The sequence below is a fragment of the Rhizopus microsporus genome, assembly GCF_002708625.1.
Source record: "Rhizopus microsporus ATCC 52813 unplaced genomic scaffold scaffold_8, whole genome shotgun sequence".
Classification (NCBI taxonomy): domain Eukaryota; kingdom Fungi; phylum Mucoromycota; class Mucoromycetes; order Mucorales; family Rhizopodaceae; genus Rhizopus; species Rhizopus microsporus.
This window is the reverse complement of record NW_019671923.1, coordinates 531,488-552,487: the sequence shown is the minus strand read 5'-3', so window position 1 is coordinate 552,487 and position 21,000 is coordinate 531,488. Positions and strand designations below refer to the sequence as shown.

General features: G+C 37.9%; 8 protein-coding genes across 8 annotated transcripts; 2 read left to right on the top strand and 6 right to left on the bottom strand.

Annotated features, from left to right (window-relative positions):
* Positions 1–2,865: 2,865 nt before the first annotated feature.
* On the bottom strand, positions 2,866–3,666 carry RHIMIDRAFT_134405 (TPR-like protein). The gene is made up of 3 exons (XM_023605583.1): positions 3,487–3,666; positions 3,127–3,423; positions 2,866–3,060 (listed from the first exon to the last, which is right to left on the bottom strand). Exons 1-3 carry the CDS (start codon positions 3,572–3,574, stop codon positions 2,927–2,929), a joined length of 519 nt encoding a protein of 172 aa, XP_023466310.1. The 5' UTR covers positions 3,575–3,666; the 3' UTR covers positions 2,866–2,926.
* A 96-nt stretch (positions 3,667–3,762) lies between these two features.
* RHIMIDRAFT_202368 (putative splicing factor 3B subunit) lies at positions 3,763–7,662 on the bottom strand (the record flags this gene model as incomplete). Its single annotated transcript, XM_023606606.1, has 6 exons — positions 3,763–4,152; positions 4,203–5,160; positions 5,211–6,425; positions 6,490–6,853; positions 6,905–7,390; positions 7,437–7,662. 6 exons carry the CDS (start codon positions 7,660–7,662, stop codon positions 3,763–3,765), a joined length of 3,639 nt encoding a protein of 1,212 aa, XP_023466309.1.
* Positions 7,663–7,829: 167 nt separating this feature from the next.
* Positions 7,830–9,912, top strand: RHIMIDRAFT_237519 (uncharacterized protein; the record flags this gene model as incomplete). The annotated part of the gene is made up of 7 exons (XM_023608773.1): positions 7,830–7,846; positions 7,895–8,061; positions 8,113–8,663; positions 8,711–9,083; positions 9,143–9,576; positions 9,629–9,729; positions 9,777–9,912. The coding sequence occupies 7 exons, from the start codon at positions 7,830–7,832 to the stop codon at positions 9,910–9,912; spliced, it is 1,779 nt and encodes a 592-aa protein (XP_023466308.1).
* Positions 9,913–10,282: 370 nt separating this feature from the next.
* On the top strand, positions 10,283–12,054 carry RHIMIDRAFT_251547 (uncharacterized protein; the record flags this gene model as incomplete). Its single annotated transcript, XM_023610851.1, has 2 exons — positions 10,283–11,710; positions 11,788–12,054. 2 exons carry the CDS (start codon positions 10,283–10,285, stop codon positions 12,052–12,054), a joined length of 1,695 nt encoding a protein of 564 aa, XP_023466307.1.
* A 457-nt stretch (positions 12,055–12,511) lies between these two features.
* Positions 12,512–12,793, bottom strand: RHIMIDRAFT_180210 (odd paired; the record flags this gene model as incomplete). Its single annotated transcript, XM_023605778.1, has 1 exon — positions 12,512–12,793. A coding segment is annotated over one exon (282 nt), but the record flags the coding sequence as incomplete, so codon positions are not given.
* On the bottom strand, positions 12,563–14,094 carry RHIMIDRAFT_134361 (uncharacterized protein). Its single transcript, XM_023605582.1, has 4 exons — positions 13,907–14,094; positions 13,400–13,851; positions 12,852–13,329; positions 12,563–12,799 (listed from the first exon to the last, which is right to left on the bottom strand). Exons 1-3 carry the CDS (start codon positions 14,022–14,024, stop codon positions 13,009–13,011), a joined length of 891 nt encoding a protein of 296 aa, XP_023466305.1. The 5' UTR covers positions 14,025–14,094; the 3' UTR covers positions 12,563–12,799; positions 12,852–13,008.
* Positions 14,095–16,456: 2,362 nt separating this feature from the next.
* RHIMIDRAFT_215348 (ATP synthase F1 gamma) lies at positions 16,457–18,138 on the bottom strand. Its single transcript, XM_023607284.1, has 6 exons — positions 18,003–18,138; positions 17,910–17,950; positions 17,714–17,845; positions 17,036–17,656; positions 16,644–16,974; positions 16,457–16,584 (listed from the first exon to the last, which is right to left on the bottom strand). The coding sequence occupies exons 1-5, from the start codon at positions 18,050–18,052 to the stop codon at positions 16,943–16,945; spliced, it is 876 nt and encodes a 291-aa protein (XP_023466304.1). The 5' UTR covers positions 18,053–18,138; the 3' UTR covers positions 16,457–16,584; positions 16,644–16,942.
* Positions 18,139–18,897: 759 nt separating this feature from the next.
* Positions 18,898–20,225, bottom strand: RHIMIDRAFT_251544 (uncharacterized protein; the record flags this gene model as incomplete). Its single annotated transcript, XM_023610850.1, has 2 exons — positions 18,898–20,141; positions 20,195–20,225. The coding sequence occupies 2 exons, from the start codon at positions 20,223–20,225 to the stop codon at positions 18,898–18,900; spliced, it is 1,275 nt and encodes a 424-aa protein (XP_023466303.1).
* Positions 20,226–21,000: the final 775 nt, after the last annotated feature.

The window sequence follows — 21,000 nt, the reverse complement described above, 5'->3', positions numbered from 1 at the left end:
TTTTAGAAATAAATAGCCAAAGAGGTGTGTCTATTAGATGTATTATTAGTTACAGACTGCATCCAACAGTTTAACTACGCTTTTACTTGTATAAAAAGATGATTATAAGCTTTTTTAATAAAGAAAAAAGAATGAAATGATAGTGAAATGAGTGATTTCTTAGCTAAAATAGTGCCCTTTTTATAATGAAATTCATAATGTTGTCAGTAGCACAAAAAAACAAGTAGTATCCATGGATGTATTCAGAAGAATGAACATGTATTTATTCTCATTAGCTAATTGATGCGAAGCCTTTAGACATGGTTAAAGCTAAACTGTACAAAGAATGTGAAGTATACCTCTTGAAATCTCAGTTTATTATTGTAAAATGAGACTGAGAGCAGTAGCTTGAATATATTACGGTCAAGCACATCGCATAATTTAACCATAGTTCATCATTCCATGAATCGTTTTTAGAACGAGAATCTAAGAAACACTTCTCTCATATGACTAAAAGTTAAACCATATGTGGTATTGCATGCAACTTCAAGAGGCGCAATATATGATTTTAAAGTGTGTAAAAAAAATTCTTGATATCTCTTTGTCGTTCAAGATGTGCTTGGATTATCAAATAGAGAGAGAAATGGCTCATTGTTAAGGTATTTACCAGTGCGATTACTATCATCTGATGGATAATTTTAATAACTTTTAGTTTCTTTAGCTAAAAGATTGTTATTTCTTTTGATTACAAAAAAAAAGGAGAAAATAAGAATACTTTTACTTGTAGTACATAACATTATAGTAATCACAACATATCGCCTGGATAATCAAATATTTTCTCATCAATCTATGCTTGCTTCTATTTCTATCTTGTTCCTAAACTTAAATATATAGAATATTCCTTTTTTCTTTTTTGAATCGCAAGTGAACAAACAAGTATCAAACATGTTCCTGATCTGGTCCTCTTTTTGGATAATCATACAAAATTTGAAATGTGGAATTAATACGCAAGGAAAGGCAGGCGTGCGTCTGTCATATTTTAGCATTGATATGATATTCACTTAAAAAGAGTATTCAAAGAGCATATTTACCTTTCCAAATGTACTGTATAAGAGAGTCTGTCCTACGGTGCGGCGTATATTGTTGGAGTGTATAATTCTCCACGTCTTATTTTACACAAAAGTAAAAAGATGCCATTGAAAGTTATCGTTTATATCTAATACATTCCTAAGTCAGATTATCAACTAACTCTTCGGATATGCGTAATACTATTGAATTCAGGGGCGTTTATATACACAACATGTATTATGTTAAATGGCTAAATATTATTGTATAAAAGAAGTATAAATGCATTGAAAATACGGTAAACAGGTTCTATGAATAAGGCTAAGATGAGTCATATAACTGAGGTATAAATGCGTACGCTTTAAGACAGATTTAAAGATGTTCTCTGTTGCGGCATTTGGCCAAACATTTATATGAATGTCGAACAAAGCCTTTGAAGTCACTTACTTTTAAGCTATTGGACGCCTCACTAATTCTCGTCATCAGCGTCTCTTTTTTCAATAACGTATTGCGCTTTACTTTGCTCTTAACAACTGACCAGAATTGCTCAATTGGATTAAGTTCAGGAGAGTATGACGGTAAATAAGCATAACGGTAACCGCGGGATAAAATATATTTAGCAATATCTCCAGATTTATGGATAGGAGCGTTATCCATAATAAGATAGTGTCCTTTCATATGTGGGTGCCGAACCATTTCATCCATCGTGGCCTTCAGAAAGCTAAAATAATGACCAGTTACTGTCCCTGTGCTCGTTAACTCAGCATAACCTTCTCTCTTTCTTTTCTTGGCTGGCGGCTGCGGTAATCTCAGGCTACGCTTTATTAATTCTGAAGCAGAGATCGCACCTAAAATCGTTGTTGTTTGTGCTCGGGTTTTGGGCACTGTGACCACAGCAGGCAATCCTTTTTTTGACCAGGCCATACTACGTTTTAAATTAATGTGAAATGCAGACTCATCGAGAAAGACGCAATTAGTTCTAAAGTCCATGTCTGTACGCTCCCACTTATGAACCCAGTCAAAACGCTCTTGAATTTTTTCTTCACTGTTCCTATCTACAGGCTGGAATTGGGCTTTTTTGAGTGACAAATTACATTCAGTTCTTACAAAATTGTAGACAGTGTTTTTAGAGACCTTGAGATCCTGAAGCTTTTGAAGTATTCGCTCCATTACTTGCTCCAAGACGGCTGAAGGATTCTCATCTATATACCCCAAGACCACTTGCTTGTGTTCTTCTTGAAGTATACGCGAGCGACCGGTTTTCTTATGCTTTATAAAAACACTATCAGCATCCGTTTTGTACATTTGAGCCCATCTTTGAGCTGTGCGAACATCAATACCTAATTGTTTTGCAGCAGCTGAGACACTCATAATTTTCTCAAACATCAGTTTAAAAAATCTAACTTTGTCTTGATCCGTACAGAGTGTGTACGCTCGCTTACTCGACGCCTCCTTCATGCAAACATCTGGGTCATCTTTTGCATTTTCATCTGCCACAGAGCCTACATCGAAATTATTCTCCTGAGGCTGATTATACAAATACTGAGTGTGTGAACTAACTGTTTCTAAAGCATATCGCTCTTCGTCAATGATATAGTCCATAGGCTCAGGTCTACCGTATTCATCAACTGCATTACCGTGCCCGTCTTCGTAGAAAATTTGAAAGCTCATATTGTAATACTCGGTTTTTAATGAAAAAGAGAGCTGACGGTGCTTTCATGCCTAATATACTCATATTTTGTACGACAGGGCTCCTACATATACGACATTCAATTTGTCAGCAAGCGAAATCAGCCAATGGTTTACGTGACAATAGAATTTAACAAACGCGAATTTTACTCTTGGCATCAGTGTCAATAATTTTTGGAAATACTGTATAACTTTATTTACTACTTTCATCCTTTTCGTTCTCTTGGGCAAGCTTGGTCATCATTGCTCGGTATATCATCTTTTCCTTTTCTTCTCTTTGCTTGTTAGCCACTGCGATTTTTGATAGTTCCTGCTTTACGAGCGCGTCTAATGATAACAATGGTTGTTGTTGTTGTAGCAGTAGTAGTAAACATGATGTTTATATAGGCGTACCTCCAGGGTTTTCAGCAAGAACTTGTTCTAATAGCGTCTTGGCTTCATCAATATTCTCTAGCCTTAGATAGGCTTGCCCCATGCGAAATTTTGTCTTTGTGTTTTTAGGATCTAGCTCAGCAGCTTTCTTTGCATAAAACAGAACACGGTCCCAACGTTCCTGTTTTGCAAAAACTGCAGTCATATTGTTGTAAATCATGACTAATTGTGTCTCAGAGGCTTCCTTATACTTTTCTTTTTCTTTAGTGCCTCCTAAAGCCTTTAAATGAAGTAGGGCATTATAGTAATTTTGTAATGCTAAAGTATAAAAAGAGTCATTATCAAGGAACAGACTATTTCGTCGTCAGTGAATTAACTTGCCTTGTTTGTAATCTTGCTTTTTAAACGCTTCGTTGCCTGCAAGACGATATTCGACGCCTTTATCATAGTTTTCGTCTGGTGTTCCCATTTACACAAAAAGAACAAAGAAACTGCGAGATTGTGCCTCAAAGAACATTCGAAAATGTACTTGTCTGGGTTTAGAATGAGCCAAGCACGACAAATAGAAGACAATGAAAAAGAAGCAAGCTTTTGTTCCTTTTTTTTTATTAAAGGCATATGTTTTATACACATTGCAAAAGGTCTCTTTTCTTATTTTTAGAATCCAGAACGTATACGCATATCTTCGATCTTCTTTTGAACATCGGCCACTGATCGATCAAGTTCCTCAGCAATCATACGCTTCTTTTCTGCAGGCAGTGAATTGAATTGTTCACACAAGTCACCATCGATAACAGACTTGACAGGTATGTAGAAACTTCTATAAAGCAGATGGTCTCGTCCAGCAAGTGGAGGCGCTTCTGCTCTCATATGCACTTCAAGCATCTGAAAGAATTCGATATCTTCTTTTGATAAGAATGGAACGTAAATAGAGATTGCTCCTGAGAATGATGTAGTCAATAAGACTTCTCTACCTCCTGCCAAGAGGGTTGTCTTGTGAATGGATGTAATGATATCTCCAGTAAAATATTCACATAAGCTTTCGACCTATACATACTGTCATTAAAAAGCTATAAAGTCATATAGTCTTGTTTTACCTTATTAGGGGCACCATGGAGATACCCTTTTTCATGATAGATTCTATTACCAGTCGTATCTTCATCTATTTCATGAGAAACAATTGAAGGCAGACGATCGACAAAGAAATTGCCAAATTTATCTCCTCCAGCTACTGTCTCATAATCCACCATGGTGGTTGCTGTTATCCATCTTGGAACGGTATCGTCTGCAAACACGACCAACCGATTGTCTGCATGCTTATATATAACATAGTGCACAGATTCTTGCACATCTGTAGCTATAATTCTGTGACCTTGTGTATGTAATGAAACAATGGCATTGGGGATACTCTTTGTTTCACACTTTCGCAGCATCTTCTTCTTACCAATGTCGTATATACGAAGCGCCTTTCCTGCACCAACCAAAAGTCGTCCTTGGAAAGCTAATAGGGCATTAGGCACGTCATCAATAGGTGTCTTGTGTATGAAATGAAGACGTAATTGTCCATTTTCTGCTTGTACCACTCGATAGACGTGCAAATATCCGGTTGTGCATGAACGAGGTGACAAGTTCACATTCTGTCCTGTACCAACAACAACGAATTGCTCGGAGGGATCAGACGCATGAGGGTTGTGACGGAACTGTACCATGGCAACGCTGAAGGCCGCTTCGTTTTCCTCCAATTCAATCAAGTCTAATGTCTTGCCTTCAAATGGCTCTATCAGACGAATGCAACTTGCCCACTTGCCGGGGGCGTTACGAACATGACCAAATTGAAGAGGGTCAAGGTTGATGATATCTTCGTCAATCTCATATCCTTCATTCTCTTTTTCTATAATTCCTTTTGCCTTTTCTGCAGGAGAAAACGTTGCGTGATCACTTTCCACAATAACAAATGTACGTGTTGGAGGGTGAAGAGCAAATTTTCTAGGCGTGTACTTTAATGGAATAGAAAATTGATTGAATATACTGCCTAATTTCTCTACTGTAAAGATTCTATTGAAAGATGTTAGTCAAAAGAGTATAATAGTTTTTTTTTTCCCTACCTTAGTGTGTTTCCTGCTACAGCTACAACACCTTCAGGACATTGTTCACTAACAAATGCGCTACCATGTTCCAGCATTTCATAACTGAGAGGTGTGAGATAGAGTCTATTTTGAAAAGTATAGCTAACCCATGGCTTAGTAGATAAAGCCAAAACAGCAGGATGTCCTTGAATAGAGATCTTGAACAGCTTGACACTCTTTGCTCCAATAAATCGAGCACGAGTGTCTGACAGTTGACCAGTGATAGTGTCAAGGATGGTTCGAAGAAAGATACCATTGCTGAGACCAATGTTAAGATATTGTGTACCATGACCTTGATCGGTATCCATCATTTCAATCATACACAAACTAGAAGGGACACCTTGAACAGCTTGCATCGAAACAGGTTCCAAGCATGAGTCAGGATCAAGATTCAAAATACGAACAGTCTGATCATCACAACCGACAGCGACATAGCGTGATCTTACACGGCCTTCGGGCACCTCACCTAAGGCTAAACTGGTAATATGTGAAGACATTTGCTTACGCTCCTGGTGTTCATTCAATTGTCCCATGTTGTCCATTTCAAAGTAAACGATTTGTCCATTTGATAACGCAATTGCCACCTGTCGACTATTAGTAGCCGCCTCAACAATCGTCTGTCCTTGAGGTGCTCTCCATTCGTTCACACGACGATCGGCACGAATATGACGGATACCGTGTGGATGAACCTGGACCAGTGCATCTTCTCCCAACTGTTGAACAGCCAATGTTGGTGCGTCGGTCAAGAAGCCGGTATCTGTTACTTCCTCCACTGTTTCACCAATAGATAGAACGAGTGTAGCATTGGCGAATGAAACGACGATATAAGCGTCATATGGATCATCAGCTCGAAGCTTGGTTGTCCACACAGCGCTTGGGTTACCTGGCAGCTCACTTACAGCCAACTCTGCGGCTTCCACGCCTTGATTGAGGATACGGAAAGTGGACAATGGACCTTTTCCACAAATGGCATATATACGAGGTGTTTCTTCGTCTGCCAAATTCAATATCTTGGATTCCATCATGGGCGCTAATGATTCCAATTCATCAACAAGTGTCAAATTCTTCAAAGGTCGAGGCTTAAAATAAACAAGAGGTATTTCATCTGAGCTTGCCTCTTGCTCCATATAAACCGTGGCTGATATTTCTGGGTCATCAGCATCATCTCCAAGTCCTTCAAAGAAATAGTGGCGACTATAATGAAAAATGGAGGAGTGAGAATGATTGTACGCTTTGACAATTGCGATTGTGAACTTACTGGTTTCCAAACTCATTTGCTGCAAAAAGGAAACCACTCTTCAAGATGCATAATGAAGTTGCAGTTGGAATAGTGTCAAAGTATTTGATGGTCAAATCGTGAACCGTCCCATCTGCATGATCCATGGTGACCTTGTACAGGTCACCTTCTTCTGATTGCAATAAAAAGAAGAATTGTGTCTTCTTTTCAACACGCATCTTATGAACTGCTGCTGCGATGATGATGATACCTCTCTTTGGATCTTCTAATGGCTGAGCACGACGAGGAATAGGAATTCGAAGCTCTTCTGCGTCTGGGTGTTTGTAGGCAATAAAGTTTTCTGTACAGACCAAAACACCTGAAGGGCCGTCGTTCCCACCAGGGACTATATGGAAGAGAATGAGTATTACATCTTTTTAACAGCATTCAAACTAACCTGGAATGAGCATATTAGCTTTGCGATCTACAACTTCGCTCCATTTTCTTACAACATGGTTCAAGCCAAGATCTAGTTCGTAATAAGTCAAACTCTTCTCGGCGCTTTCCGCAGCTTGACCTGATGGATCGGTGTCAGCATCTGAATAGTCCACTTCAAGACAGGCAAATGTTGGATTTTCAAAACCGACGTCAACAGCAGTAATGTGATGAATAATAGTGTGACTCTTGTGAGCTTCCAAGGGAGAAGAGATGGTTAAATTGGCAGCTGAATCGCGATTAAGAATATAAACAAGCTTTTGCTTTTCAACAGCGCCAATCATAACTGCTCGACCTTTGGGATCGGCAGTCAGATATTGACCTGGTACGATACGACGACAGCCTGTCTTTCCATAAGTTTCTTGGTGCACTTTTTCAAATATGTTTTTTGTTGGGTTGTATTCTAAAATGACAATACGACCCGAGTCAGAACCAACGACAATGAAATCTAAAAAGAATGAGTCCATGTAAAGCAGTTCGTTAGCAATATCTACCTTTGTTGCCACCAGTGAGCCTGAATGGAGCAATACTGCGAACTAGCCCAAAGCATTCATGTGAAAGAATCGTGTGTATCTTTCCTGAAGTTGGGTCAGGCTTTAGTAATTCTAAGCGTGTTTGCCGTGCCACGATGATTTCCTGTTGCTTAGTGCCAGAGAAATTACCGTGGATTGCCTGGTTAATGGCTGTTGTTGGGCTGATGGTTAGATTGTATAAAAACATGATTATAAATTCCTCTCTTCTCTCTCCCCAACTTTATTTTTTATAGATGAGAGAAAAAGAAAGAGAGAGACATAAAGTGACGTGAAGTATAGCTACCTTACTGAGATTTAATTTGTGGCTTATCAATGCCAGCAAAGTAGCAAACGAAGGGAAGCCTTTTAAACAGAATGTCAAATATTAAAGTGTAAAGTTCAATCTAAACACGTGAATGTTTATTAATTTGCTTCCAAAGTCTTGTTACTGGATCAACCAACGGTCAATTCCGAGAGTTATTTGCAAAAGCACAACAGATTAACGAAAAGTATGGCCCCTTTGACATGCATTTATGCGTTGGCAACTTCTTTGCTTCGAATACAGCTGATGAAGCCATTGGAGACTTGATCAATAACAAGATCGAAGGTAACTTTAGCTTTTTCTTGCTATAAGATAGTGTATTCATATAGGATATAGTTCCCTTGTCAACCTACTTTCTCATGGGAGAAACACCTTTCCCGCCAGGTGTTCAACAACGTATTGATTCGGCTGACGGTGAAGTTTGCTCTAATCTTTATTATCTGGGAGACCGAGGTATCTTGACAACATCACAGGGTATCAAAATAGCTTTTTTATCTGGTGTTCAGCCAAAGGAAGAGCAAGAAGATAGCAAGGATAATGATACACACTACACCAAGGACATGGTTGATAAGTTATGCCAGACAAAATTACCTGCTACTTTACCTCCAGGCGTAGATATACTCATGACCTGCGAATGGCCCAAAAATATCAAAGAATTATCTGCAATGTCAGTGGATATGGATGACAGTAAAGCATCACTGTACGTATCTCAGGTGGCTGCAGCATTAAAGCCAAGATATCATTTTGCAGCATCCCAGAACGTCTTTTATGAAAGAGAACCTTATAAGAACATTGTGAGTGGACTTGGAGGACGAGATGAGAGACTAGCAAAGCATGCCACAAGATTCATTGGGCTTGGTGATGCATTTAATACTGAAAAGCAGAGAGTAAGCATATGATTGTATCAGTGAATATGTTCTTATATATAATATAGTGGTTTTATGCTTTCAATTTGGTTCCTATATCACAAGCACCTTCAGAAGCACTCGAAACTGTACCAGAGAACACAACGGAATTCCCATTCAGCTCGTTATTCACTAATAAGAGAAGACACGAGGACGATCATAATGGTGCATTCTTTTGGGGAGAGGAACCAAAACGACCAAAGATGGGTACAGAAGTGCCAAAGGGTAACTATGTGTGTAGACGATGCAATGTACCTGGACACTATATTCAAGACTGTCCAATGTCTGCACCTAAGCAACCACCTGAAGGATATGTCTGCAATATATGTAAAGAGCCAGGGCACTTTATTGCTCAATGTCCTCAAAGACAACAACGACCTCCACCTGGTGAGCAGCCTTCACGTAAGTATATTATCCACCTGGTCTATTCTCCATTTTCAACTGACTTCTTTTGTAACTAGTTGATTCCTGCTGGTTCTGTTTATCAAACCCAAAGGCTGAGAAGCATCTTGTGTTATCAATTGGTGATGAACTTTATGCTGCGTCGGCTAAAGGTCCCTTAATTTCCTCCAGAGATAATGAATGCCGTGTACCAGGCACAGGGCATGTTTTAATTATACCAGTAACACATTATCCTACGTTTGGAAAGATCCCTCTTGATTCACAAGTGGAAGTGATTGCGGAATTAGAGAAATACAAGAGTGCGTTAAGAAGAATGTTTGAAAAGTACGATCATGATATGATTACATTTGAGATATCGAGGGAATCATTTAGAGGAATGAGTCATGCTCATGTTCAGGTTATTGCTATTCCCAAAGGCAAGTGCGATCTTGTTGAACAAGTGGCTAGAGAGCAAGGACAAGCTTTTGGAATGGATTTTATAGAACAATTGCCTGTAAGCTACTCATTATTATTATCTTTTATGGTCACTAACTTATATTGTTTAGGATAACCCAACCATCCCTTATTTTAAATTAGAATTACCAGATGGAAGAACGTTGGTACATGTTATCAAGCCAAAAGAACGATTCAACTTACAATTTGGCAGGTAAAGAAAAAAGAAAAAGAATACATAAAAGATATTAACATCAATAGATTGGTTGTATCTCATGTTTTGGGAAAACCTGAAAGGGAAGACTGGAAAGCCTGTCAACAGACTGAAGAAGAAGAGAAGAAGGAGTCTGATTCATTTAAAGCTGCCTTCAAGCCATTTGATTTTACTTTGCAATAAATGGCAAAATCGCTCTTACTGTTTAATCTCCTTTATTCTTGTTTCTTTTCTCTTGTTTTAAATATTTTAAAGCACTGCTTGATACTGTGCCCTTAATTTGATTGTTCTGCTTGATATTGTGCCTCAATTTGATTGTTCTGATTGAATTCAAACACCATTTTATTGGTAGTGACTGGGGGATTCAAGGAAAAAAGAGAGCCTTTCTCTCTTTTTTTGTTTCAATAATAATAAACACATGGTCATTCTATCAGAACCACTCTTTTCAACACAAGACAACAATGGACCTGTATATCCTATTGTATCGCATTCTAAAGAAGAACTACAAAATATATTAGATGAAGAAGCGCAACTCAAGAGAGAACTATCCAAAATGACCATAGACACTTCAAAGTCACTAAGCCTTATACCCATTATGCACGGCATGTTCAACATTTTTAAAGAGCCTCAAGAGATAGACATAGAAAATGTAAGAACAAACGAACAAGAAGATGACAACACATTACAGCTAATATCTACTGGATCACTAAGCATCCTTGACGAATCCAATCAACTAAAATTGACAGCTCCTGTGCTGCAGGTGAATGTACCAGAATATAGAGCCAAACGAAGAAAAGTGGAACAGATCTTATCTGGACTGCTCAACTCTTTCACAGAACGTACGAGCGAGAAAGAAGCAACACCAACCATGACAGACGATGGACTAGAAGAAGATGCACAACTGACAACAGCGCCCAGCTCACCCATTCAACAGACACACAAGCCCAAAGGGAACGACTGGTATCCAGACATCGAACCAGAGACAGGTGTGCAAGTTTATGAATATCCAGCGCGCATGGTTCCTGTGTTTGCCACACCAGGTCAGGTAGAGAAACTCGCAGAGATCACAGAGGCTACTAAACAGAATGATCGGTTCATTGGAACTGATTTCCGCAAAGCCATCGATTATCTCAACTTTACTCTCACTGACTATGATGCCAGTATTAAAGATGCCTGGAACGTATCAGGCAAGCTGATATTCATCAAGGACTTTTTAAACAATTTAGCAGATAAGGACATGACTATCGTCATCCTTACTGATGGCCTAGGTGAAGAGACTAGCATGTATGAGCTGATACGTGAATGTTTGGGGTTTGCCTGTACCCGTGTAGGCAATGTCTTGGACGATGACTGGAATGGCGAGTATGGTGTGTTTGTCAAGACAAGGAAGAGCGACGAGATACTAAGAGCACCAGAACAACAACTCTTTACGCGTGAGGCAGACCTGATCATCTGTCTGGACATCCTTATTGAAGATAATGCTGAGTCGTTTTCACTCATCAACAACAGCAACCAGAAAAAGCGACCCTATATCGTCTGGTTAGTTACTGTTGGTTCATTGGAGGAAAGAATCTTTCGATTGATGGAGGAGAAAAATATCACTTTTTCTCAGTGCAACTCTCAATTGTCGGAGCTTTCGATGGCCACAAATAATTGGCCTCAGGGCTCACTTGAAGATGGCATGACTCGTAACATGCTGGCTGCACTCAATTTGACCTCGTGGTTGGTTAATTATAAGGGCAAATGTGAATATCAATACAGATCAAAGATTGAACTACCCAATAGCTTATTACGAACAGCACCTGAGACATCTGCTGTCGCAGGCTCCGTTGTAACAACAACAGCAACAATAGCAGCAGATGAGGAAGCTTCTGACATGGAGCTTAGCTCCGATATTGATACTGAAGAAGCCAATAGACGACTCAATACAGAAGACACTAGACCTGTTTTATCTTCTCAACTATTAAGCTTCTTGGAAAACGTAAGAATGATCTTCTTATATGTTTATCCTTTTGTGGTGTGATTTAACATTTTTTTTTTTTTTTTTTACTTTATTAGTCCATCTTTCCTACATGCGATTTTGTTGTGAATAAGAAAACAACGCCTGAGGGACTAGGTAAAGTTTATGGTGGCATTAAGAATAACTTATTGATATATGATATAGATTCAGGCGATGTCGAGTTGGCTACAACCATATTGCATACTACAGGATCAAGTTATATAGATGAACTAAAAATTTTAAAACTCGAATTTGAACAAAAGTTCAATACAATTCGCGAGAAATATCTTGAAGAGACAAAGCAAAGGTTTTTTAGAACAGAATAAAATATATATAAAAGCAATTGCTTTAATCATGTAAATCAACAAGAACAACAGAGAGAAAGAAGAAAGTGTAAAGGGTGAAGAGGCAATAAAGGGAGTGAAAGAGTAAGGAGGCATAAATATTCACAGTAAATATAAATGTGTATAGGTGTTTTTTTTTTCTTTTGTAAGGGAATGTATAAATATATAAAAAAGGTTATAAGAAATAGGCATTCTTTTGCTTGTTAGTTTCTGTTTCATGCTCTAGTAATAAACTACGTGCATTCTTTTTTTCAATGGGAAGTGCTTGGCCGTGTTGATGCTGGCGTTTTTTCATAATGTTGATTCTATTTTGTAAATGATGATGATATTGTTGCTGTGTAACTGTAGACATATTCCGAGCCGATGCTGAAGATGTCGCCGCTGAAGCAGTGTTGGAAGGAGTGGAGTGTGCTATGGTCTTGCTTGTAGCGTGCGTTGTTTTCGAATTTTTCATATGTGAAGATTTGATGTGTTTCCTTAGGGATCTAGAATGATAATAGGCTTTATCACAGCCGGGCATAGAGCATAAATAAGGACGACTATCGGAATGAGTCTTGATGTGTGTGCTGAGAGAATCAGGTCTTGAAAAGGTCTTGTTGCAGCCTATCACGGTACATACAAAAGGTCTTTCTCCGGTATGAGTTCTCATGTGATTGTGCATTTTGTGTCTTTTCATAAATGGTTTCTTGTTTCTAGGGCAATCTTTCCATTCACAGTAGTAAGTAGCCTACATACAAAATGAGTCATTTCTTCTTCGATTAGATATGTATATATATTACCTTTCCACTGCCAATGTGACTATTGCATATATGGGTCATAAGCTTATCTAAGGTAGGAGCTTGAGCATCACAAGATGCCCATTGACAGGAATACATCTTGGTAGACTTGTCATCATGTTCAGTGACAATTGGCTTTGCGATCGCAATAGAGGATACTCTACTGACAGAGGGTTGAGCATCTAGAATAAAAAGAATAAGTTATACAATAAACAGAATGTGTAGGTGTTACTTTACTTGATACAGTTCGAGTTGTTGTAGCCATGGCACAGGCAGGTGGAGGTAATTTCATATTGCTGGATGATCTGGATGACTTTTCCATTTCTAACTGAACCACGCGTTCGATCAACTGTTCCTTAGATAATTGGCTGAGGGAAGATGTTTGATGACAATGAGTATAGTGCTGTTGTTGTAAAGCGGCTGCAAAGTATCCAGGATGATCGGAATAACTCTTTTGTAACAGCATCATATGATCTTCATTCTAAAGTATTACACAAACCCATCTTTTTTGTCAGTGCGTTACAACCCCAATAAAATAATAAGAAACTTACGGAAAGGGAAGGAATAAGCTGACCAGAAGCATCATCATTAACGTAATTTGGAAAATAAATGGAAGGTGACGAAAAGGAATGGTTGTTGTCTGGTTCATTCTTGGATGTGACTGAATCGTCCATCAATGAAGCATGATCCAAGGAAAGTGGTGGAGAGTAAGATAAGATAGGCGATTGTTGTAATAGTGAAACGTATTCAAAGGAAGGACGGTGAGATAGCATAAAGGAAGGAGAGTTGTTATTGTTGGTTATATCGAATATTCCAATATCAGGCGTACGAACACCCAAAGAAGAAGTGGAGCTGACTGAGGCTTCCGAAGTTTCGCCAAAGTATCTTTGGAAATGATTGGCATCGCAAAAGGGATGATGATCTAAAGGAGTGCTTGCCATCGTCCACTCTTTGTTGCTCAATTCATCTTGATGGATGGTATCTTGTGGTAATACGCTAAAGACTACGTTGTAATATTTGAATAAGTACGAGAACAAATGGCTACAATGTATACATACCTTGTTCGGCACAAGTGTCGTCACTGGGTGAGTGAGGTGAAGGGTAAAAGGTGTTGACCTGTTGAAAGGTGGGTGTTTGAATTTTTAATTCAGAGTGTTTGCTGTCAAGTAAGGACATTGTTGATTTTATAAAGGGAGAGTGTTAATAATAAATAAAAGGGAGTTATTTTTTGTTTGTTGAACTATGGTTTATAGGTTGCTATATAATTTATATATAATAAAGAAAGAGAACAGAACTGTTTCTCTTTAAATAAATAAATAAGGACAAAGAAAGGAAAACAAAAAAGTAGAAGAGAGAAGAGAGGAATGGAAGAAATAAAGAGTAGTTTAAATAGTCTGTCCACTTGTCAGTCTGTCACTTTTTTTTCTCTGTCTCGCGTGGGCTGAGGATTTATTATCAGCTTAACAAATTCAGAAATTCTTAAAGCATTGATCACTCTACTTTTTTTTAAGTTCATCCTTCAACTTTACAAAATTCAACTTTACGTTACTTTGGTGTTTTATTTTATCGCTATGGTGATTTTACTGTTGCTATGGAAACGTAACCTTTGCTCTATTCTCTTCCTTAACCTTTTCTCTTATCATCTTACCATTATGCAAATCATTTAAAGAACACATGTAAGAGAGTACAAAAAAGTAGCGTGTGACAGAATATGAATAAAATGGTCAGAGAGTTAAATTTATTAAATGTTCGGATAACATCGGTTTTCACAGCATTAAACTCGTATGATCCCTTGGGGCCACCGTTTACTATACTCCTCACTTGTGTTTTTTAAAAAAGATATGGGACAGTGCCTTACCTTCAGGGTACCAACCATACTCCTGTCCCCTTCCCTTTCTTTTTTTTTTCTCTTTCTTTCTTTTTTCCTTCTTCCCTTTCATTACTTTACGTTGTTATTTTTTTTTCCCCTTTTACTTTACTTATTTCTTTACTACTTTTTACTGTGAGTTTATCATGATGATTATCAGCTAATTTTGTGAGGTGAGAACGTGTTATTACCTAATAGAAATAGGGAAGCTGGTAAATGCAAAAAAAAGAAAAAAAGATGCCAATGGGCCAATCATCGTATTAATTAAGAATACAAAAAGATCACTCCATTCTTTTATCCCTCTCACTTTTCTTTTTCCCTTCTTAGTATCAGTGCGCCCACAATAATCACATTACTGCATATGAGCCGTTATAAAGAAATGAATGACAATAGTCACGTGTGGTTGATGACTTCAACATCACATTCCTCAAGTTATTAGATTTCATATTTGGCAAAGAGCCGACTTTCATTGTTTGATTGGTTTACTCTAAACCATTCTACTTTCTATCCTTGTGCCTGAAAAAACATATGACACTCTTTTAGTATGACTGTACTACTTTAATATGTATGTCATTATATCCTAAAATTAGACTTTGCAAATGATTTCAATTAATTTCAAACATACACTAATGATGTAGACATGATTAAAAATACAAATAGGCATCTTGATTGTAAATATCCAAAGTATTAAAAAAAGGGGGGGGGGCATCTCGTGTTTGATAAAGTGATGGGATGGTGGAATACAACATACCATTGGACACGGAAAGTCTTCCGTCATCATGTTGACTGTAGCGGGAAGTTAGCACGCTGCCATGTGTGAAAGTAAGGACACAATGATTACACGCTGACTTTATCCCTAGTATAGTAGTGGCTGTAAATCTTGGGAAGTCAGATATTCGCCTCTTCTATTATTGAATGCCAAGCTACTTTACTTCTTTTTAGCGCACGGTGCAAGATATCCATTGTTTCGTATTTGAAGCCTTTCAACTTTATTCTATCTTTCTCAAGCATACCCATCCCAAAGACTACCAAAAGTATCTTATCGTTAAATTCTTTAAATAGAACTGGTTTCCACTTCTTGCATCTACGAAGTCTCATAAAAATTAAAAGAGAGATTAAAAGAGAGATACATATCAATATAAATTATATCAACTTGCTTCCTTGGCAGTTCCAATAGCTTTGAATATTGCCTAAAGCCAGTAGCATGAGAGTATTCTGATCTCAAGAGCCCCATTATTTAGGTCCATTGTCTTTCTTTCAGGTTCAGTGTTTATCAGAATAGACGTGCTTTTTTTTTACTTATTCAAATCGTTCAATAGCGAATCAGAAATTACATAGCAGGACTCATTGGACAAACATTGCATTTTTGTGCAAATTAACAAGTTTTCTGCAAAATAAGGCATTGATTAGCCAAGACAGGATCGTTCATGGCTTCTTCATACTGCACTTTAAAGTTATCTCCAACTTGCAACAGGTCTTTGATAACTTTGTTTAAAAGCCTGCCGTATCAGAATGACACGTTTAAAAAGTCACCAGATAGTCAAGGCTACAAGCCATGCGCCGAATCCATAAAGAAATGAAAAGGATTAGCAACTCATGTCAAGAGAAGCACGAGTGAGCTGAGCAGGGCTTTGGCTCTATTTAATAAACATTAAAATGACGTTTCCGGTTAATCTACAATAGCCAGCTGCTCTTAGCAATCATAAATACTATATTTAAAAAAAAAGACAATAAACAATATCAGGTCTTCATTTTCAACAAAAATAGAAGTTTGGAATAAAAGAGACGTTCTTTCCTTTCCTTTCCGAAATCCGAAAGAACTGTAATACGGAGAGAACTTTCGATTTGACGTCAATTGTTCCTGATCATGTATGTACACATTGTAAATTTTATTGTGAAAATGTCCTGCTCACATATGTTCTTCAAAGATGACATAACTCTCTCCAACTCTTTCTGGTTATCTGTGAATAGATTATGTATAATGTCATTTTGAATTAAACAGTTCCAGAGCTCATGAAATAGTCATAAATTTGCATAGTAACCAAGGCAACAAGCAAGAGTGTTTTCAATTAAATATAAACAAAGTTTCTTTTATTACAAACAAGAGGAGAGTTGCTTAAGACACACATTGTCCTCTCTTTTCTTTTTCTTTTTGATTTTTTGGTTTTATTTTATGTGAAAAAAGAGTTTTTTTTTTCTCACTTGTAATAACATTATATTATTCCATTTAAAGAGCAGAAGCACCAGTAATAATATCAACTATGAAAATCATGAGCATTAGCTTCCATTTTCTTTTTCGCACACATAAAAAAATACTTACTCAATTCGTTTGTAATAACGGCTTGACGACCACGGTTGAAGGTCATAGTCAACTTGAGGATCATGTCACCAGCATTCTTTGTGGCGTTCTCCATAGCAGTACGCTTGGCAGACATTTCAGAAGCGTGACCTTCGACCATAGCCCAGTAAAGGGAGTTGGCAAAGGTGAATTCTTGAAGGTTAGCAAGAACATCATCTTCGATTTCATAAGCAGCAAAGTTAGGGGAGTTCTTGAAGGTAGCTTCAGAGAAGGCGGGGACGGTGTCAGCTTCATAAGCGATGACAGACTTGAATCTGTTGTACACAATGTTGACAGAATCGTATTCGATACCTTGGGCATTGATCACATCGACAATAGAAGAAGCTTCTTCAAAGGTAGGGATGTCCTTACCAATTTGGTTGAAAGTGACAGCAATGTTTTGACGCAAGACACGAGCTAACTGAGCCTTGGGCTTATCACCGAGAACGACAAGAGGTGCTTCAGGAGCATCGGCAATAGCTCTACGGGTAGCCTTGGAAACGCTCGAGTGAATACCACCGCAAAGACCACGATCAGAGGAAGAGGCAATGAAGAGAACCTTGGCATCATCAGCAGCCTTAGTTTCAGCACTTTCAAAGAGAGCTATCATGAATTTGTGTCAGTTCTCAATTCTCCCTCTATATAAATTGTATACTCTACAAGTAGAAGCAGCACCGAAAGCACGAGCAGCTTCCATACTACGTTGAGCCTTGTTGACCTTGGTGGAAGCAATCATCTTCATGGACTTGGTGATCTTTTCAATGTTTTTGACAGACTTCAAACGTTGTTGAACTATAAGAAAAAGAATAGTTTAATGTCGTGCGTTGATGTATAATGGGAGTATGCTGTCATTTACTTTCTTTCAAGGTGGCCATGTTACGGGCTTGGATAGCCTGGCTATACATATACATTAATCGTCGTTACTCAATGTGCTTTTATAATGCTGTACCTGACGGGAGCAGCGGTAGGGCGAGCAATGCGAGAAACAGTGAACAACATCTTGGTATTCCTCGAGTTATTAGTCTTTACTAGAGAAAAAAAAATAGAGCAAGGTCAACTTTTTTCCTAAAAAAAATTGAGGGGACTGGCAACCCCAGGGTAAAAAGTCAGCCAAGAGACACGGTTTGTTTGAGGGTGACGTAAAATGCGGCATTTTAATTAACCGAAGGCATACAAAAAAGGAGACACTTTTTGAAAAGCACTGTTTGTAGTTGAATTTTGGACTCTTTTTTTTTTACAAAAAGCAAATTACAAAATTCATCAAGTAGAGATGACAATGACTTTTGCATAGCTCACTTCTTTATTGGTTCATCTTTATTTTTTTTTTTTTAAAAAAGCTATACCAAAGAAAAAATTATCTGCTCGATAATGGAACTATCGATACCTTTTCTGAGGTTGATTTCGTTGCAGAGGTCTCTGCTTTGTTTTATTTGAATTTCAAAATATAGAATGCGTCTGTGTAAAGCAGCCCAATGTGATATATACCTGTCGGCTTGCTTTCTCTTCCTTTATCGCTGCTAGTTTATTTTGAGGGCATGTATTATATATACATCCTTATTAATTATGAAGAACTGTTCAATCCCACTTGTTTCTTTTTATTGATTGTATCACTAGGAACGCCAAGGCTTGTACGACATATCTCTTTGAGACAGACAAACAAACAAGGGAGAGTCATTACTATTTTCCTGGAAAAAAAGCTTATTCTAAATGTTCGAAAAAAGATAATAGCAGACATGTTTAATAGATATTTATTCACTTTTTAAGAATAAGTTGAGTATATAAATAAGAAATAGTGGAGAAGGGGGATATTCATAAGAAGCTGTTATTAATGAAATAATAAGGATTTACTGAGCTTGAGCTAACTTAGGAGCATGGTTCAATCCAAGGTAGTCAAATGGAAACTTGGTAGAAGCCTTTTGACGAGCGACTTCAGTATAGTGGTTCAACTGGGCTTGAATAGTTTCAAGTACAGGCAAGACTTGAGATTGAAAGCCTTGGGCGACATTTCTGGCTTTGTCAAAGGAGTTGATATCTTTACGACTATATTCATTACGAACCAATTCCACTTGCTTATTAGCAATATCAACAAGAGAGGAAATTCGGGATCGCAACCATTCAGGTGTTTCGGAAGATTGAACCTTGAGGTAGCCCATGACTTGCTGGAGTTGGGTGGAGACTTGCTGAGTCAAACCTTGAATGCGTTCCTGGGTTGTTGCATGAAGAACCAAGACACGTTCGGTGACAACGGGAGGTAAACGTTGTTGAGCAGCTTGAGCATAAACAGCTAATGTCTCTTGAAGAGATTGAATGTTGAGGGTTGCCTTTTGAATGAGGGCGGATGTTTCAGCAATACGAGCCAAATCTGAAGGTGAGCGGGGGATTTGAGCAGTGGTTGTCTTGACTTGATCCTGCACACGTTGAGTTAAGCGAAGGGTTGCCTCGTTCAACAGATAATAAGCACGTACAGCTTGATTGACTTCATCGACTGTACGGTCCTGTTGTTTGGCCTCAGCAGGAGGTAAATATCGGTTGATGACAGCTTCTACGTTATCAACAACGGAGCCAAATCGCTTATTGGCTTCCTTGACGACTTGATGAGCAGGTTGTTTAATTGAGTCAATTTTCACCTTGACGCCATCGACAATCTGATAAGAGGGAGCGGTAACAGCTCTAACGATATCTTCGGTTGGCTGACTGACCACAGGAAACTTGGTCTCAATAAAATCCAAAGAGCGACATCCAAAAGCGTCTGCTTTTTCGATTTGGGGTTGAATATAAGATTCATAATATGTTTGAACATATTTAGGTTGGGAAGTGTATTTAGATACAGTAGTGAATGTATTATTGGCTGTAGAGAGCGCCAATCGGCCCAGGGATGTCTTGCTTGCGATGGCTTGTACGGTAGATAAACTATCTTGGACAACAGGAATGGATGAAACACGTGAAACGAATCCAGATGCCGTATTTGAGGAAGGCTTTTTATTGGGGATATTCATTTCTTGCTCAACCAAGCCAATTATTTGTGGTTCTTTTTCTTCCTGAGTCACTGTTTCCTCTTTATAGTTTTCATGTGAATGATGATGATGATCTAAAAGCATATTAAAATCTGCGCGTATATACATATTTATAATAAAGGCTTACTTTGACTGTGATGCTTATGATGCCTAGCCATTTTTTATATTAAGAGAAAGAAAGAAAGAAAGAAAAAAAAAGAGGGAAAAAGTATTGTTTATCTTTAGAAAAGAGGCGTATTTATAATAACCTGATTTAATGAAACAAAAAAAAATGAGATACACAATATTCTTTACTACACACGTGAAAAAGAACAAGTCTTTTTTGCATTATTATCGTATTTTTGTTAGCTTTACTTTTTTTTTTTTGCTTTTTTCTTTCTTTTCTTTTAGTGTGGGTGCAATCGGGTGGTTATCAGATATATCTGGTTTTTTTATTAAACAGCCTTTTTCACGTGATTGGCTAGAGAGCGTATTTCTAAAAGCACAGACAGGCTATTGTCACGTGGACAGTCAAATTATGTTATATGATAACTTTTACAAATGGGCTTAAAGACTAGTGAATATATAATGTCAATTCATGTGTTACTATAAGGGTCAATGCTTCTCTCTCTCCTCTGTGTTTAAGTTCTCCTTAACATGTGAAAAGGTATTCTTACCGCGCGCGCGTGCATTGAAAATCATAATGTTGGTTAATACGTTTGGATATTGTGTCAACTAGAAAGGATATATGCCATATTGTCTTCTTTTTTTTAAACAGCGAATAACAATAATATTTCACAAATAATCAAAAGCCAGGTTTATAAAAGAGAGAAAGAGAGAAAGAGGGACCGAGAATTGATTGTGAAAATAGTAAAATTTGCAACGTCGTAAAAAAACAAGTGTACACTTGATAGTGGAGTTTAAGTGATTGATTCTAGTCAACTTAAATACCGT